We start from the raw sequence: 27,902 nt of genomic DNA, 5'->3' as shown, positions 1-27,902 counted from the left end.
TTATACTATCCCACCGAACCAACCATAAGGACATCCACAAAGTAGTGTATGAGAAGGAAGACTGATACTTTTTGTGGCAGTAGAAGAGCGTCTCCCTACATTAGACTTCTCAATGTCTAGAAGAATGCAAGACATCAAATTACCAATAAAGGCTGTTTGGTTCCGATGTGAAACCCTCCCCATAGACTCCTCCCTTTTCTCCTCACTTTCCTTTTCCTTCTCTTGCTCTTCCCTTACACCTCCATATTCTTCCAGTACTTCAGTATTTTTTCTTCCAATCTCTTCCAACACTTGGATCGCATTCTTAAGATCACTCATTTTTGCATTCAATTCTGTAATTTTGCCATCTTTTGTGTGAAGTAATGACTGTTTTATCGATATGTCCTTTTGTAAGAGTTGGTTTTCTCGATCAAGTTGAAGGGCTTCCTGTTTCACTGTTCTATTCTCGATAACTAGATCTTCCTTAATTTTATCACTGTTTTCTGATAGAGATGTGAGTAATTGCCTCTCCCATGATGCCGAATCGAGCTTATCATCAGTGGAAACCCGTCTATAATCTTTCATCAGTGGAAACCTGTTTTGAAGCTCATGAACTTGTTTCAATAAACCATTTTCTTGAATCAATGGCACCTCCCTGCTTGCTGGCGTAGATCTAAGTGAGTTCCTCTCATTTTCAGTAGTCAGTTCTTCCAATTTCAATTTCAGAGATTCATTTTCTGTAGTCAGTTCTTCATTTGTCTTGCTCAATTTTTTTTGTTCATGGGTGATCAATTGCACTTGAGTTTGCAAGGCCTCCACTGTCTTTGCATTGCTCTCTGAGAGAGACATTAGGCTACATGTTTCATCTTCCATAGAGCTTAGTATATCATTATAATCTCCCAGCTGTGCCTTCAAAAACTCACATTCAATGCACAATTCTACATATTCCTGGCTCAAAATTCTCCCTTCATTAGTCATCAAATCAAGGTTATTTTGCAGCCCTGCAACAGAGCCTTCAAAATTTGCCTTACAAGTTTCCCACAAGCGGGTATCTTCTCTCATCTGCGCATGCAATTCCTTATTCCTATCGTTGCATTCTCTCAATTTGTTTTCCAACTCATCCTTTTCATCTGTTAAATGGGCCCACAGAAGTTTATATTCCTTGCTCAATATCCATTTCTCAGACTGCAGATCTGCAACTTTGTTTTCCAAATCAGCCTTACTACTAACCCATAACCACTCGTTTTCTTCAATTTTTCTATTTAAATCCCCAATCCTATCATTGCATTCTTTCAACTTATTTTCTAACTGATTATTCTCTTCTCTTAGCACATTACATACTTCTTGGTCTTTTTCTCTCAAAATATTTGTTTCATCAAGCTTATTTTGTAGCCGTATAAAAGCCTTTTCCAGCTCATATTTTTTATGTTCTGATTGAGAGCACCAATCCTCATGTTTATGGCTTAACATTGTCACTTCATTAAGCTCATTTTGCAGTTTTACGATTGTAACTTGAAATTCCCCCTTACAAGTAGCCAATTTTTCCTTTAATTGTTTAGTTTGATTAATGGATTGATTAAAATTATTTTGCAGCCCTGCAATAGAGTCTTCAAATTTCGCCTTGCGAGCCTCCCACAAGCGGCAATATTCTCTCATCTGTGCATGCAATTCCTTATTCCTATCGTTGCATTCTCTCAGTTTGTCTTCCAGCTCATATTTTTCATCTCTTAAATGGGCCCACAGAGCTCTATAATCCTGGATCAATGTCTCTTTCTCATACTGCGCATCTGCGAGTCTGCTTTCCAAACCCTCCTTATTACAAACCCACAATAGCTCCTCTTCTTTAATTTTTGTATTTAATTTTGCAATCCTTTCATTGCACTGTTTCAACTTATGTCCTAACCGATTGTTTTCTTCCCTTAGCACATTACACTGCTCTTGGTCTTTTACTCTCAAAATCTTTGTTTCATCGACTTCATTTTGTAGTCGTCTAAGAGTCTTTTCCAACTCATTTTTTTCTTGTCCTGATTGAGAGAGCAAATCTTCATACATTTGACTTAGCATTCTCGCTTCATTGAGATCATTTTGCAGTTTTGCAATTCTAACTTCAAATTCTCCCCTGGAAGCGTCCCACATGTGCCTATCTTCAGCCAATTTTTCCTTTAATTGTTGAGTTTCATTAATGGATTGATTAAAATTATTTTCTAACTCAGCTTTTTCTCTACTTATTTCATTGCATAAGACTTGATTATGGTGGGCCAGAATCTTTGTTTCATTAAGCTTTTTCTGCAGCTTTACAATCGTACCTTCTAAATTCACCTTACAAGTATCCCAAAGGTAACCTTTTTCAGTCATTTTTTCATGTAATTCCTCATTCCTATTATTCAACTCTCTCAACTCCTCTTCCAATTTTATTTTTTCATGCCTTAATTGAATGCATGCTTCTTCATCCTTCAGGCTCAACACTTTTGTTTCATTGAGCTCATTTTGCAGCCCTGTAACAGTGGCTTCCAACTGTGTCTTAGAAGATTCCCACAAGCACCCAGCTTCAGACAATTTTGCTTTCAATTCTTCAGTCTCATCACTGTATTTTCTTACCTTACTTTCCAATTGATTATTTTCTTTCAGTAATTCAGAGCGCAATTCTTCATGTTTGTTAATCAAAATTCTTGCTTCATTAAGATCACCATCCAGCTGTAAAACTCTTTCTTGCAAATCAGTTTTTTCTTGTCTCAGCTTACTGCACAGTTGTTCATGTCCTTGGCTGAATACTTTCGCTTCATTAAGCTCATTTTGTAGCTCTGAAACCTGGTTTTCCAACTTCTCCTTACAGGAATCCCATGACCGCTTATCCTCACTCATCTTTGTATTCAATTTCTTACTAGTATCATTGATTTTTTTGAGTTTATTTTCCATCTGAATTTTTTCTTGCCTCAATTTAGTCGACAATTCTTGTTGTTTCTGGCTATATTTTCTTTCTTCAAGAATTGCAATCTGCAGCTCTGCAACTTTTCCTTCTAAATTCACCCTACATGAATCCCACAATCCCTGATCTGCAGCCATCTTTGTTTTTAATTTCATAGCACCATCATTGCATTTTTTCCACTCATTTTTGTCATTTCTGTAGCTAGTGTACAAGTCCTCATGTTTCTGGCTCAATACATTTCTTTCCTTCTCTACAGTGTCAAGCTTAGTTTGTACCTCCACAATTGTTGCTTCCAGTTTTGTCTTGGAAGCATCCCACAAGCTTCTATCTTCAGTCATTTTATCTTGTAATCCCTTAATCACATCATTTGATTTTTTCAAATTATTTTCCAGCTCATTTTTTTCCTTCCCTAATTGATCACACAATTTTCCAAGATTCTCACTCAATTGTTTTGTTTGATCAAGCTCACTTTTAAGCCCTTGTAATTCCTTCATTACATCACTGCTTTCTTGCAATTTGTTATTGGCATCATCACACATTCTCAATTTATCTTTCAACCCATCTATTTCTTTTCTATCATTCAGGCTTTTCAAATTTGTCACCTCATCACTTTTGCTCTCTTTCCTGTCATCTTTTGCATTTGCTTTTATTGATGTTTGTTGACTAAGGCCCTGCAATTTTTTTGTACAGTCACCTTGATTAGTTACCATGTTACTACTATTTGAACTTCCTTGATTTGTTCAAAGGTTGAGATTTTCATTTTACCTGCTTGTTACTGCCCTTTGACTTCATTCCCTTTCCTCTTGTCATATTTCTCGACTCCTACAAACCCAATCAGAGCACTTGTAATTTTCAAGACAAAAGATATCAATTAATAAACTTTGTAGACAATCAATTTTAGATATTGCGCAAACTTTAAACAGTTGTCAAGGAATTGTTTATATGTTACATTTAACATGTAGTAAAATGTTCTCTATATAATTTTATAATTTTGACTGTATATATGAAGCCGCAATTGATGGAATTTTAAAACACATACCTAAATGTGATACTGTGCACCAACTTTCTTTGACAAAAAGAGTTCTGCAAAGAATGGAAGTATGCAAATTATAATCGCTTCACCAAAAAGTTAGATCGATGGATGATTTTCAACAAAGAAATTGAGGATGATATATAGTGAGAAATTGCAGGTCTCGTTAGAGAAGGGTTGCATCGCTTCGATTGAAAACTGATTCGTTCACGCAAGCTATTATAAAACTTAAAATTCTATAAAGCAATTTTAAATTATAAGACAAGCAATTAATTTTTTGTTTGTAATTGTGAATAGCACATTAGAAAACTGCTTCTCAATAATAGAAAGAAACATATCTTGAAATGGCAAGAGGAAAGAGGCTATAATGTTATGGCATCTTTTATTAGCTTGCGGTATGAATTAGGTAGAATTAGGGGTAGTTAGGGAGGGAAGATGGTCATGGAAAAATCTTTAAAAGCATTTGTATCAAATAAGTTGTAATAGTAATGTAGATAGGAAGATATGTTTTGAGAAATATATTAGAGAGAAAGAAAATACAATTATTGTTGGTTTATACAAACTGGCACAATTTATAAAAATATATAAATTTTTGCGTGGGTTTAAATTTATCAACATTTAAAAAATTATAGTTTTTATTAAAAATTGCACAATTGTATGATGAATACGTGCAGTAGGATAAAGTTAACGTAACAACATCAAGAAGCCAGTTTGAAAAATTAGATTTTATAGATGGCATGGAGATGTGTTGCAACGTTGTTTAAAATAGTTGAATGCCATAATATAATGCAGAAGAGAGTGGGTGATTATTGTGTTGAGTGATGAAAACACCTGACAAGGTATGAGAAGAGGCGTGAATTTTAGGGCAGATGAGAAACTCCATCCCCAACATATTAAATTTCAAGTCTTTTGAAAATGAAATTTAATTCACAATATTTTTCAAAATTTTGATTATTTTAATATCTCAAAGTTATAAGATCATATTCTATATTCATTTTTATAAATAATAAATGGGATGCATTTTATATTGTGTAATGGAGGGCCCTAATACAAGGTGATTTCTAATTGTTGTCAGTATTATTATGAAGCCTTGAGTCATTTACCAAATTTGTACGAGTGTCATGAGATTTCAAGTATATTTATTGGAAAATAAGAGAAGTCGCTCCATTTTAGTTTAAACATAGAATCCTCAAAACATTTAAAGGTATATATCATATTGGTTTACACAAAATATTGATATAGGCATTTGTAAGGGAGGTATAAGCAGTTATAAGTGTTGGTATAATTAATTATTCATCTTGGATATTATTACACTTTACTTAAGTTTACTTAAGAAATGCATTTCATAGTAGTTTGGGTATGAGACACTTGGATGTTTGTACCAAATTGGGATAGTGAGTGTAGGAGAATTTTCACCTTTTATGGTTTTGATCTTGTTACTAATCTATCATATCCACTTCTTTAGGAGTGATAATTCCACCTTTAGTGGGTGATCCACCTCACGTGAAATATTTTATTGTTTCTCCACCTACCACACCTATTTCCTATCTGCCCTTGTTTCTTATTGAGCCACATGTCATATTTGTGTACTCACATATCCATATAGCCTTGCCTATATATGGAGGCCTATCTACATTTTATGTAACAACTATGGATCTTTTGATCATCTTTCTATTGGTAAGAAAATAGTTTATTCTTGTCCCATATCTTGTCTCTCTATTTTGTACTTTTCATCGAGCTCTTGATCTTGGTAATTTCTCACATGGTATTAGAGCCATTAGAGTGTCATTGATTCATGTTTGAGAGACATTATTTCAACGTCAAGAGGCATATTTGAGGAGTAGCATCTTTTGGAGGTGTCCTGGACCAGATCCAACCTTGCCATTACGTCCGGGTGGCCGATTCCATGAATTTTGAGTATAAATTCGGCCTATTTTGGTGAAAATCAAATTTCAGGGTTGAAGGAAATTTTTTTTCCAATTTGGGCACTTACAAATTTATTGTTTTGGTGTTTCAACCCCCCACCACCGTACAATCATATAGATTTTGTAGGTTGCAGGCCTTGTACACTCTGGTCGGCCCCATCCCCAGGCCTCCACCAACGATCTCCTTTGTGTCGCGTCGTGTGTCATGTGTCGTGTTCCTTGCCTCCAATGACGATCTCCTTCTCCATCCACGACCTAAGCTCCAGCCCCTGCATTTTGTTTGCTCTACCTTCCTACATACCAGCCCACATCCCCTCCATCGTCGTTCGTCCCTACCAGCAACCGTTCTGGGCGATGCTATCGAAGACTGTTCTGGCAATGCTACCACCTCTACCGCCACCGTTAACCCGGTCACTTCTACCACATCAACCCATCGTGATCCCTACCAGAGTTGTCCCCACCAACCGACAACGCTTCCCTCTGGCGGACCCCACATCATCTGCCACATGAGTCATCAACCCGAGCCCCTTTGCCAGCCAAACTGCCACGCGTGAAGCCACGTTGATAACATACCTTGTCTTCTCCTCCTATGAAATTCTCTATCTCTTTCTCTATACACTTCAATTTGGTCATTTAAAATTTTTATTTTGCGTTTTGACTTCCGATGACTACTCCCCATTTCCCTCCACATAGATGCTCCTACATGATTGACAATGTAAGATTTGACTTTAAGAATCTCCCAAAAGCACAAATTTGTCTCAACCTGTCTGAACACCCGTGATCATCAACAGAAAATTGAATATGCAGACTGTGGGCCGTTGGAATCCACAAAATGGCCCACAAGGCTCTTTTTTATGTACAAAAATCGGATATCTGATTTTAATGTATAAAGTTGTGATCCACAAAAATTTTCCCATTGCTGCCCTTTTTTTACTTAACTACCACATTAATGGCAATGGCAGAAATCAGATATCTGATTAAATCCAATATCAGATTTTATTAGTCATATTTTATAGAGAGAGATAGAGAGAGAGAATGAGAGAGAGAGAGAAAGAGAGAGGAGGAGAGGGAGAGAGAGAGAGGAGAGAGAGATATTAGGGGAGAGAGAGAGAGAGGAGGAGAGAGAGAGAAAGAGAGATTAGGCAAGAAAGAGAGAGAGAGAGACACACAGAGATAGAGACAGAGAGACAGAGACAGAGAGGAGGAGGAGAGGGAGAGAGAGATTTGGGTTATATTGTGTTCTATGACTCCTTAGGACACCATATGACCCATAACGACACAATTTGGTGTCTTAAGGGGTCATATGGTGTCCCATATGACACCTATGGACACCATATGACCCCTAACAACACCATATGGTGTCATAAGGGGTCGTACATTGTCCTTAGGGGTCATATGGTGTCCCATTAACCCATATGACCCCTTAAGACACCATATTTGGTTGTTATGGATCATATTGTGTCCTAGTGGGTCATATTGTGTCATATGAACCCTTTAAGACATCATATGACCACTTAAGACACCATATGACCCCTAATGACACCATATTGGCTTCCTTTAGGTCATATGGTGTCCTAAGGGATCATATTGTGTCCTACGACCCCTTAGGACACCATATGATGCATAACGACAAAGTTTGGTGTTTGAAGGGGTCATATGGTGTCCTAGGACACCATATGACCCCTAACAACACCATATGGTGTCATAAGGGGTCATATGTTGTCCTTAGGGGTCATATGGTGTCCCATGAACCCTTATCACCCCTTAAGATACCATGTGACCCCTAATGACATCATATTGGGTCGCTTTGGGTCATATTGTATCTTAAGGGGTCATATTATGTCTTACGACCTATTAGAACACCATATAACCCATAATGAAACAATTTGGTGTCTTAAGGGGTCATATGGTGTCCTAGGACACCATATAACCCCTATGGACATCAAATGACCCCTAACGACACCATATGGTGTCATAACGGGTCTTATGTTGTCCTTAGGGGTCAAATGGTGTCCCATGAACCCTTATCACTCCTTAGGACACCATACGACCCATTATGACACCATATTGGGTCGCTTTGGGCCCTAGTATGTGCTAAGGGGTCATATTATGTCCTACGACCCCTTAGGACACCATATGACCCCTAATGACACTATATGGTGTCATAAGGGGTCCTATCGTGTCCTATGACCCCTTAGGACACCATATCACCCCTTAAGACACCATATTTGGTCATTATGGGTCATATTATGTCCTAATGGGTCATATTGTGTCATATGACCCCTTTAAGACATCATATGAAACCTTAGGACACCATATGACCCCTTATGACACCATATTGGGTCGCTTTGGGTCATATTGTGTCCTAAGGGGTCAGATTGTTTCGTAAGGGGTCATATTGTGTCCTACGGCCCCTTAGGACACCATATGACCCGTAACAACATAATTTGGTGTCTTAAGGGCTCATATGGTGTCCTAGGACACCATATAACCCATAACAACACAATTTGGTGTCTTAAAGGGTCATATGGTGTCCTAGGACACCATATGACCCCTATAGACACCATATGACCCCTAACGACACCATATGGTGTCATAAGGGGTTGTATGTTGTCCTTAAGAGTCATAGGGTGTCCCATGAACCCTAATGACCCCTTAGGACACCATATGACCCCTAATTGCACCATATTGGGTCGCTTTGGGTCATATTGTGTCCTATGGGTGTCATATTATGTCCTATGACCCGTTAGGACACCATATGACTCATACCAACACAATTTGGTGTCTTAAGAGGTCATATGTTGTCCTAGGACACCATATCACCCTTATGGACACCATATGACAACTAACGACAAGATATGGTGTCATAAGGGGTCTTATATTGTCCTTAGGGGTCATATGGTGTCCCATGAACCCTTATCACCCCTTAGGACACCATACAACCTGTTATGACACCATATTGAGTTGCTTTAGGCCATATGGTGTCTTAAGGGATCATATTATGTCCTACTACCCATTAGGACACCATATGACCCCTAACAACACCATATGGTGTCATAAGGGGTCCTATGGTGTCCTACGACCCCTTAGGACACCATATGACCCCTTAACACACCATATTTGGTTGTTATGGGTCATATTGTGTCATATGACCCCTTTAAGACATCATATGACCCCTTAGGACACCATATGACCCCTAATGACACCATATTGGATCTCTTTGGGTCATATTGTGTCCGATGACCCCTTAGGACACCATATGACCCATAGCGACACAATTTGGTGTCTTAAGGGGTGATATGGTGTCCCAGGACACCATATGACCCCTATGGACACTATATGACCCCTAACAACACCATATGGTGTCATAAAGGGTCTTATGTTGTCCTTAGGGGTCATATGGTGTCCCATGAACCCTTATGACCCCTTAGGACACCATACTACCCTTTATGACACCATATTGGGTCACTTTGGGCCCTATTGTGTGCTAAGGGGTCATATTATGTCGTACAACCCCTTAGGACACCATATGACCCCTAATGACACCATATGGTGTCCTACAACCCCTTAGGACACCATATGACCCCTTAAGACACCATATTTGGTCATTATGGGTCATATTATGTCCTAATGGGTCATATTGTGTCATATGACCCCTTTAAGATATCATATGACCCCTTAGGACACTATATGACCCCTTATGACACCATATTGGGTTGCTTTGGGTCATATTGTGTCCTAAGGGGTCATATTGTGTCCTACGACACCTTAGGACACCATATGACCCACAACGACGCAATTTGGTGTCTTCAAGGTTCCTATGTTGTCCTAGGACACCATATGACCCCTATGAACACCATATAACCCCTAAGGTATGTGCAGAACCATGGTGTGCCAAAACAGGCCCTTAAGTGGCAATGAAATTTCAGAAAAATCAGAGTTATGCAACTTGACATGAAAATTAGAATAAGTTGTGAACATTATTTTTAAAATATGTAAGAAGAGAATATATATAAAATTGAATGTAGTTTCTAAGCTACTAGTTTTTTTTTGGAAAAAAAAAATCCTATTTGATGAAAATTTCAAATTTCAATGTAGTGGTACTAAAATTTCAGGAAAAAAATAAGAAGTAGACGTATGTCTGACCACCCTAATCACAATCAAATCTTAAATTTATTTTATAATATTTATAATAAAGTATTAGACTCATGTCCGGATGTGACACATATTTTTTTTTAATTTTTTATGAATTAAATAATTATTTATGATTTTTTTACTACAGCTTTTCAGAAATTCAGAAACTCCTACGTCTGACCACCTTAACCTGGTCAAAACCTTATGAAATTTAATTTTTTTTAATTTTTCCCTATAGTAGACGAAGCATAGGATGTGACGCATGTTTCGGTTTCAAAAAATGTTATACCATTTTAAAGTTATGAGTGTTTTTCAATCAGTATATCAATCAGGACTATTGTCATATTTCATTTAGAAAATAAATAATAATTATTTACTAAAGTCGAAATAAGACAAGCCTTATATTGTTGGAAAGCTGGGAATGTCCTTAAAAAACCCTTTTCGTTTTATCAATTTTGGCTACAAAAAAAGTCGTTAGCCACCAGTGTAAAGTTTAGAAAACTAGGGAATACTGAAAAACACGTTTTTTCAGTTGACTTTACAGGCTTGTAACTTCCAAGCCTAATACCAAAGCATTCCCGAGCCGAAATTTGAAATTTGAAAATTTGAGTACAAAAATCGGATATCGGATAAAATCGGACATCGGATTTTATCTGATATCCAATTTTTGTAGAAAAATTTGTGATCCCTGATGAATTTCCCTTTGCCGCCATTTGTGAAGTAAACTGCCACATGGCAGAAATCCGATATTCGATTAAATCGGATATCGGATTTTATTAGTCATATTTTAAAGAGGGAGATAAGGAGAGGGAGAGAGAGAGAGAGAGAGGAGGAGAGGGATGGTGAGAGAGAGAGAGAGAAGGAGAAGGAGAAGGAGAGAGGGAGAGAGAGAGAGAGAGGGCAAAGAGAGGGAGAGGGAGAGAGAGAGAGGAGGAGAGAGAGAGGGAGGGAGAGAGGTAGAGGGAGGAGAGGGAGAGAGGGAGAGAGAGAGAGAGAGGAGGAGAGGGAGAGAGAGAGAGGGAGAGAGAGAGAGAGAGAGAGAGAAGGAAGGAGAGAGAGAAGGAAGGAGAGTGGGAGAGAGAGAGAGAGAAGGAGAGAGAGAGAGAGAGAGAGAGAGAGAAGGAAGGAGACAGAGACAGAGAGAGCATATGACCCCTAACGACACAATTTGGTGTCTTAAGGGGACCTATGGTGTTGTCAAGGGTCATATGGTGTCTTGGGACACCATAGGACCCCTTAAGGCACCAAATCATGTTGTTAGGGGTCATATTGTGTCTTACGACCCATAACTATGACCCCTAATGATAGTTATGTGATATGATATCCCATGAACCCTTATGACCTCTCAGGACACCATATGACCCCCTAATGACACCATATTGGGTCGCTCTGGGTCATATTATGTCCTAAGGGGTCATTTTGTGGTCCATGACCCCTTAGGACACCATATGACCCCTAACGATGTGATTTGGTGTCTTAAGGGGTCCTATGGTGTTGTTAGGGGTCATATGGTGTCTGTAGGGGTCATACGGTGTCTTGGACACCATATGACCCCTTAGGACACAATATGACCCAAAGCAACCCAATATGGTGTCATTAGGGGTCATATGGTGTCCTAAGAGGTCATAAGGGTTCATGGGACACCATATGACCCCTATGGACACAATATGACCCCTAACGACACCATCGGACCCCTTAAGACACCAAATCATGTCATTAGGGGTCATATTGTGTCCTAAGGGGTCCTATGGTGTCCCAAGACACCATATGACCCCTATGGACACCATAGGACCCCTAATGACACCATAGGACCCCTTAAGACACCAAATCATGTCGTTAGGGGTCATATTGTGTCTTATAGGGTCATAGGAAACAATATGACCCCTAACGACACAATTTGGTGTCTTAAGGTGTCTTATGGTGTCACAAGACACCATATGATCCCTAACGACACCATAGGACCCCTTAAGACACCAAATCATAACATTAGGGCTCATATTGTGTCGTACAGGGTCATAGGACACAATATGACCCCTAAGGACATGATTTGGTGTCTTAAGGGGTACTATGGTGTCGTTAGGGGTCATATGATGTCCATAGGGGTCATATAGTGTCTTGGGACACCATAGGACCCCTATGGACACCATATGACCCCTAATGACACCATATTGGGGTCGCTTTGGGTCATATTATGTCGTTAGGGGTCATATTGTGTCTTAAGGGGTCCTATGGTGTCCCAAGACACCATATGACCCCTATGGACACCATATGACCCCTAACGACACCATAGGACCCCTTAAGACACAATATGACCCCTAACGACACAATATGACCCAAAGTGACCCAATATGGTGCCATTAGGGGTCATATGGTGTCTTAAGGGGTCCTATGGTGTCCCAAGACACCATATGACCCCTATGGACACCATATGACCCCTAACGACACCATAGGACCCCTTAAGACACCAAATCATGTCATTAGGGGTCATATTGTGTCCTACAACCCTGTATGACACAATATGATCCCTAACGACATGATTTGGTGTCTTAAGGGGTCCTATGGTGTCGTTAGGGGTCATATGGTGTCCATAGGGGTCATATGGTGTCTTGGGACACCATAGGACCCCTTAAGACACCATATGACCCCTAATGACACCATATTGGGTCGCATTGGGTCATATTGTGTCGTTAGGGGTCATATTGTGTCTTAAGGGGTCCTATGGTGTCCCAAGACACCATATGAGCCCTATGGACACCATATGACCCCTAATGACACCATATTGGTGTCCATAGGGGTCATATGGTGTCCCATGAACCCTTATGACCTCTTAGGACACAATATGACCCCTAACAACGTGATTTGGTGTCTTAAAGGGTCTCTCTCTCTCCCTCTCTCCCTCTCCCTCTCTCTTCTCTCTCTCTCTCTCTCTCTCTCTCTCTCTCTCCCTCTCCTCCTCCTCCTCCTCCTCTCTCTCTCTCTCCCTCTCTCCCTCTCCTCCCTCTCTCTCTCTCTCTCTCTCTCTCTCTCTCTCTCTCTCTCTCCCTCTCTCCCTCTCCTCCTCTCTTTGTCCCTGTCTCTCTCTCTCCCTCTCTCTCTCTCTCTCTCTCTCTCTCTCCTCTCTCTCTCTCTCTCTCTCTCTCTCTCTCTCTCTCTCCCTCTTCCTCTATCCCTCTCCTCCTCTCTCTCTCTCTCTATCTATCTCTATCTCTCTCTCTCTCCCTCTCGCCCTCTCCTCCTCTCTCTCTCTCTCTCTCTCTCTCTCCCTCTCTCCCTCTCCTCCTCTCTCTCTCTCTCTCTCTCTCTCTCTCTCTCTCTCTCTCTCCCTTTCCTCCTCTCTCTCTCTCTCTAAAATATGACCAATAAAATCCGATACCCGATTTAATCAGATATCGGATTTCTGCCATGTGGCAGTTTAGTTCATAAATGGCGGCAATGGGAATTTTTTTGGGGGACCACATATTTTTGTACTAAATTCGGATATCCGATAAAATCGGATATCGGATTTTATCGGATATCCGATTTTGGTACTAAAAACCAAAAAAAAAAGGGTTTGTGGGCCATTCTATTGATTCCAAGGGTCGACAGTCCGGGTCCTATGTTTTCTATCAATGATCACGGGGTTGCAGACAGCTAGAGACAAATTAGTGCTTTTGGGAGATTCTTAAAGTGAAAACTTACATTGTCAATCACGAAGGAGCATATGTGAGGAGGGAAATGGGGAGTAGTAGTCGTCGGAAGTCTAAATGCAAAAGAAAACTTTCAAATGACCAAGTTGAAGTGTATAGAGAAAGAGATAGAGAATGTCATAGGAGGAGAAGACAAGGTATGTTAAATATTGCTAATGTTACTTCAACTGAAGAGGAAATTGAAATTGAAAATGTGCCACAAGTTATTGAAAATGAAAATGTAGATTTTGAAAGTGAAAATATTGAAAATTTTGAAAATGTTGAAAGTGATAATGAAAATGCTCAACATCTGGAAAATTTTTACATAGGAGGTCAAAATGTGGAAAACTTTAACATTGAAGGTGGAATTGCCTCACCAAGTGAACCATATGTAACACCTAATTTCTTTAGAAATGAAGACCCTCTCATGGATGAAAGACAAATTCCAAATCCAAGACCTTCAAGAACCCCAAAATGGTTATTTGAAATCGATGAGAACATTATTGCAAATCTTGAAGGCAAGAGGTCAACAAGAACCGTTCGGTTGTGGGCTACAAAAATTTTCAACCAAAATTTTAGCAATAAGACATTGACCAAGCAATGCCAACTCTTTGTTCAATTGCTAAAGATGATAAAGATGAGACCATTGCTAAACAAATTCAAGATTGGTATGAACAAGAAAACGGAGATAAATTCTATTATTGCGAAAAATCTATTTGATGCTCTCAATTCTATTGGAAAGAATACCAAAGAAAGAGATAAGAGAGCCACTCGAAGAGTGATTACAACCTCCTTAGTAAGCCTTCAATTGAGGAAGGCTCATCAAATGAGACAAGCTTGTGTTGATTTTAACATAAACCGTAAAACTTTGGATAGAGCACTTGCACGAAGACAAAGACTTGATGATCCACTTCAACAAGATACATGGGCATTTGGTGGGAGGCTTCCATGTGTTGATAGAAAGTTGACTGAAAATGTGAAGGAAGAGATTCAACAATTTTGGCACTCTAATTCTAGAGTGTCACCCAATGTAAAGGACATTTTGAAATTAAGAATCGGCAACCGAGACCACACACCTCATCCCAAACATTTCTTGGAATCAAGCCAAACAATGTTGTACAAAAAATTTTGTGAATTACATCCAACTTTGCAAATATCACAAAGGGCCTTTGAATTTTTGAAACCATTTTATTGTGTTCCTCTTAAGATTCGCAATACCTGTTGTTGCAAGTACCATGTGGAGTTTTCAATGTACCATGAACTTTTATGTCATATTCGTTCTACGATGCATACTAATGAGATGTTGCAGGAGTGTGGTTCAATGCTATTTCCGAGATCATCAAGAGACTTGCAAGATCTATTTTTATGCCCTAGAGATGACGGCTGCTATTTCTATAGAAATGATTGTTTGAATGAGAAGTGCTCAGAATGCGGTGGGTTGTCAAAGTTTGTGTCATGTTTTCATGACGGCAGTGAACACGAGTTTGGAAATAATTATGTTGAGTAAAAAAGATATGAGACAGTGAAATATAATTTGAACAGTGGAGGTGAAGGTTCTAGATGCGAATTAGTCTCAAGAGAAGTGAGTATTGCTGATTTTATTTTGGATTTTAAGGAAAATATTCTCTACAAGTATGCAAGGCACACCCATAGGTCTCAGTGGTTGGATCAACTATTCAGGATGTGTAAGAACTCTTTCCCGATTGGCACTATTGTATCGGTGGTTGATTTTGCAGAGAACTATACATTGCAACCACAAAACGAGGTACAGTCTCAGTACTACAATTCAGTCCAGATTGCTATTTTTGTTCACATTACATATAGACATGCTCCTGATAGTACAGAAGAGGACAGGAAGATAATCAAGGTGTATCATTTTTATATGAGCGATGATAGATCACACTCCTCCGAGTATGTGCAACATTCTTTCAAGAATTTTTTTGAGTTCTTGCATGAGAAAGATATTGCAATTGACCGACATATAATATGGTCAGATAATTGTATGGGTCAATTCAAGAATGCGCGTATGTTTTATTGGTTGAGTAGAAAGCATGTGGAGAGGTGTATACCTCATATTTGGTGTTTTTTTGAGGCGGGGCATGGGAAGGGAGAGCATGATGGAGCAGGTGCATGTTTGAAGAGAGCTCTAGTTAAGGAGCAATTGAGGATTTCATGTGCAAATTTCTCTGATGCACATTCTATTGTTGATTGGTGTAGTTCAGCATTGTCACATGGAGGTACTCTTGATTCAGCAGTGAGCAGATTCTTTTGGTTGGTTGAGGAGGGAACAGTGGGAGATAGATTGGATTGTCAAACAATTAAAGATTCTTCAAAGATGCATTCATTTCTCAGCTCAGATGCAAGTACATGGACCATTTGGACACGAGCGTTGGCTTGTTTTTGTCAGAGTTGTCTTCGGTGTGATTGGGATCAGTGCGAGTCAAGTGAGTGGGTTGATACGTGGGTTCCCCACTATCTAACTCCTTTATCTCAAACAATATCCTTGTCAAATGATGACATGGAAAGTTCACTTGAGGATGATCATCTATCAGATCTTTTACAACCAGGACATGTTTTTGCAGTTGTTGCACTGCAAGGGAATGAAGAGAGATCAGAATATTGGTTGGCACGATGTGTACAAGGAAAACAAAAGATAACACAACCAGTGATAGATGATGATGGGTTCACATATCCTACAGGTTCAGTTGTTGTTGTGGGAACTTGGTTGCGAACATACATGATTAGAAAGAATGGCATACCTGCATTTGAAGACTATGAGAGACACAAAACCATTATAATGTATTCACACCTTATTATAGCTACAAATGTCAAGTTGTTGAAGCATCAAGCAAAATCGAAGTCCATAGAGCTATGGACAGTGACTACTACTGATCATGAAGCAATACTAGATACTCTTAAAGAAAGAGATGACCCTTCAGGCACACTTGAGTACTAGGTCTTTAATGGTGCCTTATTTTTTTATCATGCATTTCATTTCAAACAATGATCATTAAACCTTAATGTTCAAGTTTGTTACGTGTATATTAAGGATGTGTTCAAAATGCAGGTCTATTGATGAACGTTTTTTTTTTGGCAACACGGTTTTTGCATGCACATAGCAAGTACACTCGATATAATTGGAAGGGACGTATTTTTGCAACATGACTTATTATCATGCATTTGACGGGCTTTACAATTTTTGTTACACTATTTGATAATTTTTTATGATATAATTATCGCATAACCTTTTTGTTCATGAAGGTATTTTTTAATGATATAAAACAGTATCACATTACGATTTTTGCGTCAACATAGTGGGTTCTGTTGATATAATTCGAAGGGACGTATTTTTATGGTATATGATCCCACCTTTTCATTTATTATCATGCATTTTAGTTGAAGTGATTATCATAAATCCGTTATGTTCATCCAAGCATTTTATGTGTAGACTAACAATTCTTAAAAATACAGGTTCATGCTAGATCATTCGTCGTTGACGAGGCCCTCTCTTGGTGATGGTACATATTCCTTTGTGCATTAATTAGATTAAATTGTGGGTCTTGTTGTATTTATTATCATGAAGATGATTCAAATGCATGTGGCCAGGACACATCTGTAGTGGATCAAATTATCATGACAGATGATCTATTGAATCAAACATTTGACATTGATAGTCAGGTAAATAGGTTAATGTTGGGCCTTCAACATCAACACCTACTAGTCAAAGTGGTCATCGAACTTTCACTCAGGTAACCTTGTCTATTTTTATTCATTAATGGTTTATAAAATAAAGTCAGTTAGATTTTGGCAATTGAATAACATTGTTTCATTTTTAGATGCTGACATCAAATGCACATAATATTCTCTCTACAATGGAGCATGGTGTTCTCTAGTAGTAGCATCTTTGATGCTTTTGACAGTAGTATGAGTCAGATTAATAAATTTCTAATTTGATGCTTCCCATAGGGCTTTGCAACTTCAGATTGTGAGTGTGCCCCTGTTACAAATGAATTGTACTTTAATCGACATAGATGGTCTATGATGGCTTTTTTGTAAGACTATATGGTTTTATTACATATATTGTACTTTAATCGACATATAACAATATCCAAGTGGTGGTTGGCATGAGATTGAATATGGTAAGTTGTATGCATCTTGAAGTTGAATATGATATGTTGTATACATCTTGAAGTTGAACTTTGATTAGACTTTGTCAGCATTTGATGAATCATAAATGTCATTTTATTATTAATCTTGTCAGTGTGAGGTGTAGGAATAAATATCAATTACTTTGAAAGTCATGGATGGTTGTCCTCATATGATAACCACTAGATGGTTGTGCCTTATGAAGAAAAGTTGAACAGATAATAACTAATTGAGAACATCAATTCAAATCCATAATCTAGAGGATACTAATAACAGATCTTTGTATATTTATTTTTTCTAATAATGAAACAGGTACAACTATATTGAGATAAAATGAAGCTTTTCTCTCATATGAAGATGTCACGTTGGCAAATTGGTCTTTATTATAATACACAAGACATAAGTAAAATCAAAATGCTCTCAGGGTACAGTTTTGGACTTGAACCATATTGCATAAATCTCAAGGCTTCAACTTGATTATCATTAAAGGTTTCTGATTGTTTACAAAATATCCCTTCATATCCCTTCATGGATGTCACATGCGTAGGGTATGACCCTGAGCGTCGGATTGAGTGGGGGGGGGGCAAAGCAGGAGCATACATAGGGTAATAATGCCTAACTGGACATGTCGGAGCTGACGGTTCATCATCGCAATGAGCTGAATGAGAAATCGACCAAGCGACAACATTCCATTGAGTGAGACTGATGATTTTTTTGCCAACCAAAAAATTGCTGCCCTAATAAAACCATAGGGCAACTTGAAATACCTAGATAGGCTTTTGTAGGGACCCCTCTCGTGGCCCCATAGGTTCAAACAGATCATTCATAGGTGCCATAGATTCTAAGTTAGGGCCCGTCAAAGTTTGACAATTTTGAGCACTTAGGGCGCTCAAGGGACGACACCGATAGGGTATGACCCCGAGCGTTCGATCGAGTGGGGGGGAAAAAGAGGAGCATGCGTAGGGTAATTATGCCTAAATGGACATGTCAGAGCTGATGATTTGTCATCGTGATGAGCTGAACGAGAAATCAACCAAGCGACAACATTCCATTGAGTGAGACTGACGATTTGTTTGCCAACCGAAAAATTGCTGCCCTAATAAAAGCGTAGGGCAACTTGAAATACCGAGATAGGCTTTTGTAGGGACCCCTCTCATGGCCCCGTAGGTTCAAATGGATCATTTGCAGGTGCCACAGATTCTAAGTTAGGGCCCATCAAAGTTTGACAATTTTGAGCACTTAGGGCACTCAAGGGACGATGCCGGTAGGGTATGACCCTGAGTGTTCGATCAAGTGGGGGGGCAAAAGAGGAGCATGCATAGGGTAATTATGCCTAAATGGACATGTTGGAGCCAATGTTTTGTCATCACGATGAGCTAAACGAGAAATCAACCAGGCGACAACATTCCATTGAGTGAGACTGACAATTTTTTCGCCAACTGAAAAATTGCTGCCCTAACAAAACTGTAGGGAAAATTGAAATACCGAGATAGGATTTTGTAGGGACCCCTCTCGTGGCACCGTAGGTTCAAATGGATCATTCATAGGTGCCACAAATTCCAAGTTAGGGCCTATCAAAGTTTGACAATTTTGAGCGCTTAGGGTGCTCAAGGGACGACGTCGGTAGGGTATGACCCCGAGCATTCGATCAAGTGGGGGGGCAAAATAGGAGCATGCGTAGAGTAATTATGCCTAACTGGACATGTCGGAGCTGACGATTTGTCATCGCGATAAGCTGAACGAGAAATCAACCAAGCGACAACATTCCATTGAGTGAGACTGACGATTTTTTCGCCAACCAAAAAACTACTGCCCAAATAAAACCGTAGGGCAACATGAAATACCGAGATAGGATTTTTTAGGGACCCCTCTTGTGGCCCCGTAGGTTCAAATGGATCATTCGCAGGTGCCACAGATTCCGAGTTAGGGCCCGTCAAAGTTTGACAATTTTGAGCACTTAGGGCGCTCAAGGGATGACACCAGTAGGGTATGACCCCGAGCGTTCAATCAAGTGGGGGGGCAAAAGAGGAGCATGCGTAGGGTAATTATGCCTAAATGGACATGTCGGAGCTGACGGTTCATCATCGTGATGAGTTGAACGAGAAATCGACCAGGCGACAACATTCCATTGAGTGAGACTGATGATTTTTTCACCAACCAAAAAATTGCTGCCCTAATAAAACCATAGGGCAACTTGAAATACCGAGATAGGATTTTTTAGGGACCCCTCTCATGGCCCCGTAGGTTCAAATGGATCATTCGTAGGTGCCACAAATTCCAAGTTAGGGCTCGTCAAAGTTTGACAATTTTGAGCACTTAGGGCGCTCAAGGGATGACACCGGTAGGGTATGACCCCGAGCGTTCAATCGAGTGGGGGGGCAAAATAGGAGCATGCATAGGGTAATTATGTCTAATTGGACATGTCAGAGTTGATGGTTTGTCATCGCGACAAGATGAACGAGAAATAGACCAGGCGACAACATTCCATTGAGTGAGACTGATGATTTTTTTGCCAACCGAAAAATTGCTGCCCTAATAAAACCGTAGGGCAACTTGAAATACCAAGATAGGATTTTGTAGGGACCCCTCTCATGGCCCCGTAGGTTCAAATGGATCATTCGTAGGTGCCACATCTTCTGAGATAGGGCCCATCAAAGTTTGACAATTTTGAGCACTTAGGGCGTTCAAGGGACGACACCAGTAGGGTATGACCCTGAGCGTTCAATCGAGTGGGGGGGAAAAGGAGGAGCATGTGTAGGGTAATTATGCCTAAATGGACATGTCAGAGCTGACGGTTCGTCATCGTGATGAGCTAAACGAGAAATCGACTAGGGTACAACATTCCATTGAGTGAGACTGACGATTTTTTTGCCAACCGAAAAATTGCTGCCCTAATAAAACCTTAGGGCAACTTGAAATACCGAGATAAGATTTTGTAGGGACCCCTCTTGTGGCCCCGTAGGTTCAAATAGATCATTCACAGGTGCCATAGATTCTGAGTTAGGGCCCGTCAAAGTTTGATAATTTTGAGCACGGGCACTCAAGGGACGACGCCGGTAGGGTATGACCCGAGCGTTCGATCGAGTGGGGGGCCAAAAGAGGAGCATGCGTAGGGTATTGTTCATTAAATGAATTGTATTGTTTATGAATTTTATTGTTCATTGAATGAATTTTATTGTATTGTTGATTAAATTAATTGTATTATTCATTAAATAAATTGTATTGTATTGTTCATTAAATGAATTATATTGTTCATTATAAAAACAACACTTACGATGAAATGAAATGAACTGTATTGTTCATTAAATAGCCATTATTAACCATTGTTAATTATTGGAATGAAGATTAAAGATTTCCATGATAACACCACACACAGATGAGCAACAATTTATATGATCGAATATCAACTTCTGTATATAGAAAAATGTCAAATGATTACAAATGTATGTCCATACACAAATATGGCATAAACACCAATTGAAACAAAATGTATGTCTAAATATGTGAATGTATGTCCATATACAAAATATACATGCCAACTAGACATGTAAGCATCCCAAAATTATCTATAACATCCTAAGCTGCTGATGGATCATCAAAATCGATCCTCTTCGCCGCACTGCTCAGCTCCGAAGGATCCTGCACAAGAAAAACAAACCACGATTAATATTAGTTATATTATATAATTCACATTCGAAAAGTTAACATAAAAATGAACTATTTAATTGAACTATTCATGTTTACCTCATCTCCATGTTTTCTCTTTAGCTTTGCAGGACTCTTGATGTATGTCTTCGGTAGAGGAGGTATGTTTTGAATATTTTCATAAACAACCTACATATGTTTAGAAACATGACATTGATACAAGTTAGCATATAATTGTCACTGATAATAACAAATTATATCTACTAATCAAAAAATAAAATAAACACATATCTACTTGAGGCATCTCTTCTTCTTCTTTAGGTATACTGGGTGTAGTCATCAAGGATGTGAAGCCAAGGATTCTATGTATATATACACAACAAGTATATGAAACTATCAATCTATGTCTAGACATGTATAATCACTATAAGTTATTTAAATTATTCATTCAATCATATTTGCATTCAATTACCTTTCCCTTCTCTCCAATTGCACTACCAGATCCTAGATCACACTGCATCGCACTCGTGCTGCTTGTGCCCTACAAGAGTAAAATAAGATATACATGCAAGTTACTACATAATCTAATTAATACAAATATAAATGATGAGCATGTATGTACAATAAAATACAAACGACTAGGTGCAATAATATATGTACCGTCAAGCTATCGAGGCCAAATGAAATGGCTGAAAAGGTGCCCTCCTAAATCTATCTCAACTCATCCTCGGTCATCAACTGTTAAATAGACCATGTAAATAAAAATTAGTACTTAATATTATCTAATTTATAAATATTTAATTAAAATATAACATGAACTCTGAAAACACAAATCTTACCAATACATCATCAATGTATGATGACGATGCCTCCTCGCCTCTAGCATGTGAGGACTCCCCAGGGTATCCTCTAGTCTGTGTAATAACCTTGGGTGCATCATGCATCTCATGCACCTCATAATCTGCACTGTCCATAGCAGGATCAACAGGCTGTCCAACTAGACCCAAGCATACGTGCCCACACATGACACAACTATGGGGCACACATATGTGTGGAGCTGAGGATGATGTGTTAGCACCACCCAATGCACCGCTACCATCAAAAGTAGGCTGAGCTACTGACGCAGCCTGAGAAACCAAAAGGCTACTCAAAGAGTGAATAGCCGATATGGTCCTTGAAGCCGCCTCACAAATGATATCAGGATGCTGAACTGCAGGTGGGGGATCAACAGGAGGAGGGGGGACATATGGGCCCTGGACTACTCTAACTGCCCCATGTCTATTTTGGGGCATACCTAAACCTACACCCTGGAAAGGTTGGATGTCAAAGTAGTTCACATGTTTCTGTAAAACAAACTCAGCATACAATTTTTTTATGAAATAGAAGGGGATATCAAGATTGTTGCTGGGTGGTTTGTCAGAAACCATCCACCAACGATCCCAAATGTTTTTCACAATCCCATCATTTGTGCACCATTTGATAGAAAGTTTTGTTTTTTTGGGATCTACAGGTTGACCAGTACGGGGATTGATAAACAATGAGGCGATTTCGGCTTTGGATATCTCAAGATCCTTGATATCCTTATTTGACAAGCCATTTGCATATTTTTCCTTCATAGAATCTCGCCACAAAAGGGCGGCATCGTGCTCCTTAGTCATGTTTTCCATACTTTTTACGATCGACGTGAGAGGATCAAACAATGGGTTTAGATGAGGGATCCTACGATAGACTTCTGCAATCCCCCTCAATTCATTCAAATTTTGTGCAATCAAATCTTGAATTGAGGGGCGGTTTGGCAAATGAGGGTTTGGTTGTTGCAGTTGTGGTTGGTTAGTGTTTTCATTGTTATCTCCCATTTTTAACCTAATTGAATGTAAACAATTAAATTTAGTTAACAAATTTAAACAATTAGGTATTTGATTTTAAAAAAACCTATTTTTCATGGAAAGAAACCATTTTTTCAATGAAAAATCAAATAAACATTCACAAAAAATACAAAAAATGAATGAAAATGATTCAAAACGACAAAATTCTTACCTCTAAATCTATTTTTTAGCAATTTTTTGTCAAAAAACCGGATATCGGACGGAGCGGATATCGGATTTTGACAAATTCGCGTGACCCGTGAGTTATAAATGACTCATGGGACTGTCGCTGTCTAAATATAAAAGTCTCAGAAAATCAGATATCTGATTTCAACACTTAAATTATTTTTAAATAACATATATAATATAATAATATATTATATAATATATTATTATATTATATAATACGTATTGTATTATATTATATATATTATAATATAATATAATATAATATTATATTATATTATATTATATTATATTATATATTATATAATATTGTATTATATTATATATAATATAATACTATATTACATTATATATAATATATTATTATATTATATAATATATAATATAACACAATATTATATATAATATAATACAATATTATATAATATATAATATAATATAATATTATATTATATAATATAATACGTATTATATAATACGTAACATATAATATATTTTTTAAACTAAAATTACAAATAAAAATCGGATATCCGATTTTATCCAATATCCGATTTGCATAGGTAATTACCAGGCCAAGGCGTACTGACACCTAGGCCAAGCAAAAAGTCAACATGGATTTTCGCATTTTTAGGCGAGTGAGGAAGGCTATTTTTTTCACATCGCCACTTTTTGGCCCCCCTTGATCCTACACTAACCCCCTAATGACACCATATGGTGTCATAAGGGGTCGTATGTTGTCCGTAGGATTCATATGGTGCCCCATGAACCCTAATGACCCCTTAAGACACCATATGAGCCCTAATGATACCATATTGGGTTGCTTTGTGTTATATTGTGTCCTAAGGGGTCAGATTGTGTCCCATGACCCATTAGGACACCATATGATCCATACTGACACAATGTGGTGTCTGAAGATGTCATATGGTGTCCTAGGACACCATATAACCCTTATGGACACCATATGACCACTAACGACACCATAAGGGGTCTTATGTTATCCTTAGGGGTCATATGGTGTCCCATGAACCCTTATCACCCCTTAGGATACCATATGACCCGTTATGACACCATATTGAGTCGCTTTGGGCCCTATGGTGTCTTAAGGGATCCAATTATGTCCTACGACTTAGGACACCATGTGACCCCTAACAACACCATATGGTGTCATAAGGTGTCCTATGGTATCGTACGACCCCTTAGGACACCATATGACCCCTTAACACATTATATTTGGTTGTTATAGGTCATATTGTGTCCTAATGGGTCCTTTAAGACATCATATGACCCCTTAAGACACCATATGACTCCTAATGACACCATATTGGTTCTCTTTGGGCCATATTGTATCATAAGGGGTCATATTGTGTCCTACGACCCCTTAGCACACCATATGACCCATGGCGACACAATTTGGTGTTTTAAGGGGTGATATGGTATCTCAGGACACCATATGACTCCTATGGACACCATATGACCCCTAACGACACCATATGGTGTCATAAGGGGTCTTATGTTGTCCTTAGGGGTCATATGGTGTCCCATGAACCCTTATGACCCCTTAAACACCATACTACCCGTTATGACACCATATTCGGCCGCTTTGGGTCCTATTGTTTCCTAACGGGTCATATTATATCCTATGACTCTTAAGACACCATATGACCCCTAACGGCACCATATGGTGTCATAATGCATCCTATGGTGTCCTACGACCCCTTGGGACACCATATGACCCCTTAAGGCACCATATTTGGTCGTTATGGGTCATCTTATGTCCTAATGTGTCATATTGTGTCATATAACCCCTTTAAGACATCATATGACCCCTTAGGACACCATAGGACCCATAATCACACCATATTAGGTCGCTTTGGGTCATATTATGTCCTAAGGGGTCATATTGTGTCCTAGGACCCCTTAGGACACCATATGACCCAGAACGACACAATTTGGTGTCTTAAGGGGTCATATGGTGTCCCATGAACCCTTATGACCCCTTAGGAGACTATATGATCCCTAATGAGACCATATTGGGTTGCTTTGGGCCATATTGTGTCCTAAGGGGTCATATTGTGTCCTACGACCTATTAGGACACCATATGACCCATATTGACACAATTTGGTGTCTTAAGGGGTCATGTGGTGTCCTAGGACACCATATGACACCTAACGACACTATATGGTGTCATAAGGGGTTTTATATTGTGCTTAGGGGTCATATGGTGTCCCATTAACTCTTATGACCCCTTAGGACACCATATTGGGTCGTTTTGGGCCCTATGGTATCCTAAAGGGTCATATTATGTCCTACGACCCCTTAGAACACCATATGACCCCTAACAACACCATATGCTATCATAAGGGGTCCTATAGTGTCCTAAAACCCCTTAGGACACCATATGACCCCTTAAAACACCATATTTGGTTGGTATGGGTCATATTGTGTCATATGTTCCTTTTAAGATATCATATGACCCCTTAGGACACCATATGACCCCTAATGCCACCATATTGGGTCGCTCTGGGTCATAGTTTGTCCTTGTTACTAATCTATCATATCCACTTATTTAGGAGTGATAATTCCACCTTTAGTGTGTGATCCACCTCACGTGAAATATTTTATTGTTTCTCCACCTACCACACCTATTTCCTATCTGCCCTTATTTCTTATTGAGCCACATGTCATATTTGTGTACTCACATATCCATATAGCCTTGCCTATATATGGAGGCCTATCTACATTGTATGTAACAATTATGGATCTTTTGATCATCTTTCTATTGATAAGAAAATAGTTTATTCTTGTCCCATATCTTGTCTCTCTATTTTGTACTTTTCATCGAGCTCTTGATCTTGGCAAAATTTCACATGGTATTAGAGCCATTCGAGTGTCATTGATTCATCTTTGAGAGACATTATTACAACATCAAGAGGCATATCTAAGGAGCAACATCTTTTGGAGGTGTGCTAGACCAGATCCGACCTTGCTATTTCATCCGGGTGGCCGATTCCATGAATTTTGAGTATAAATTTGGCCTATTTTGGTGAAAATCAAATTTTGGGGTTGAAGGAAAAATTTTTCCCAATTTGGGCACTTACAAATTTATTGTTTTAGGGTTTCAACCCCCCACCACTATACAATCCTTTCCTCCAACGATGATCTCCTTCTCCATCCGTGACCCAAGCTCCGACCTCGACATTCTGTCTGATCGACCTTCCTTCTGACCGACCCGCAGCCCCTCCCTCGTCATCTATCCTTGCCGGCGACCGTTCTGGGCGACGCTGCCAAAGACTGTTCCAACAATGCTGCCACCTCTACCGCCACCATTAACCTGGTCACTTCTACCATATTGGCCCTTCCTGCTCCCTGTTGGAGTTGTCCCCACCAACCGACAATGCTTCCCTCTGGCAAACCCCACATCATCCACCACATCAGCCTTCGACGTGGGCCCCTCCGCTAGCCAGACCGCCATGCGTGCAACCATGTTGACAACTCAAACAATGCCACACAGGCTTCCACATCAGATGCCACATGGGTACCCTACCACATCAATAGCCCATTTGGCTGCCAAATGACTAGCACACGTCAATGTCACCTCAGTATGACTGTATAGATACGTCATCTATCATACACCATGTCTCATTTGTTGATTGCACCACGTTGGCAGTCTGTACAGTACGGATGCCCAGTCAGCAGAGAAGTAAGGTTTTCGTGATGGTCAAATGGTTGTAGAATTTAATCTTGTGAATCGTTGACGTTATCATTTTTTTGAAAAATTGGCAAGCCCCCTCTGTTGAGCGTTTTGATTATGCAGATCAACTTCAAATGGTTTTTTGGTGCAATATTTTTTGAAATGGTCCAGAATTTTGTGTAATTTCTTGTGGTGGCATTATATTATGATTTTGATGGACAAAATTTTTAGAAATTGCAGTTTTTGGTTACTGTACCTGTCCAATCCCCATTTCTACACCTTCTAGGACTCTATTTGGGCTCATACAAACTCCTTTTCAGGTCCTGTTTTTTTTTTAAATGAATAATTTTTTGTATACTCTCATAATATGCTATCAGTTTGCAGTGATTTTGCATAGAATATTTACTTTCAGTATATGGTCTTTTTTGGTCAATTTGGCACTTGTATTGCATGGATCTATCTTGTTTGTCTTTTGCATTATAGTTCTCAGCCTATTGGGGTAGTTATAAAACAAAATCAGAAGTACAGCTTGCCATTGTTTGCAAGCCTATTGTACATGCACTACATATAAAGTGCCAAAATCATCATTTGGGGGGGGTACTTTGATTGATTGAATTTGGGGGGTATCTCTTGTGCTTTTGTGCTTTTGTTTTCCTTCATTTTTCTTCTATGGGCTCTCCTAAGTTTCCTCTCTTAACTCCTCATAATT

General features: G+C 39.1%; 1 protein-coding gene across 1 annotated transcript; it reads right to left on the bottom strand.

Moving 5' to 3' along the window:
- LOC131054936 (spindle pole body component 110-like) lies at positions 1-26,752 on the bottom strand. Its single transcript, XM_059211431.1, has 3 exons — positions 26,633-26,752; positions 3,671-3,727; positions 1-3,576 (listed from the first exon to the last, which is right to left on the bottom strand). The coding sequence occupies exons 1-3, from the start codon at positions 26,750-26,752 to the stop codon at positions 1-3; spliced, it is 3,753 nt and encodes a 1,250-aa protein (XP_059067414.1).
- Positions 26,753-27,902: the final 1,150 nt, after the last annotated feature.

Source organism: Cryptomeria japonica, chromosome 9 (genome assembly GCF_030272615.1).
Source record: "Cryptomeria japonica chromosome 9, Sugi_1.0, whole genome shotgun sequence".
NCBI classification, from domain to species: Eukaryota; Viridiplantae; Streptophyta; class Pinopsida; order Cupressales; family Cupressaceae; genus Cryptomeria; species Cryptomeria japonica.
Note: the sequence above shows the minus strand (reverse complement) of the source record. Positions and strands in the feature narration are given on the sequence as shown.

What these genes read in the sequence shown, in the direction of transcription:
- LOC131054936 (XM_059211431.1), bottom strand. Translation starts at nt 26,752, where the DNA reads ATGACGAGGGAGGGGCTGCGGGTCGGTCAGAAGGAAGGTCGATCAGAC. An exon ending in GAGGAAAGGATTGTATAGTG is followed by an intron (nt 3,728 to 26,632) that starts GTGGGGGGTTGA and finishes TTGGGTTTGTAG; the next exon opens with GAGTCGAGAAATATGACAAG. An exon ending in CAAAGGGCAGTAACAAGCAG is followed by an intron (nt 3,577 to 3,670) that starts GTAAAATGAAAA and finishes AAAAAATTGCAG; the next exon opens with GGCCTTAGTCAACAAACATC.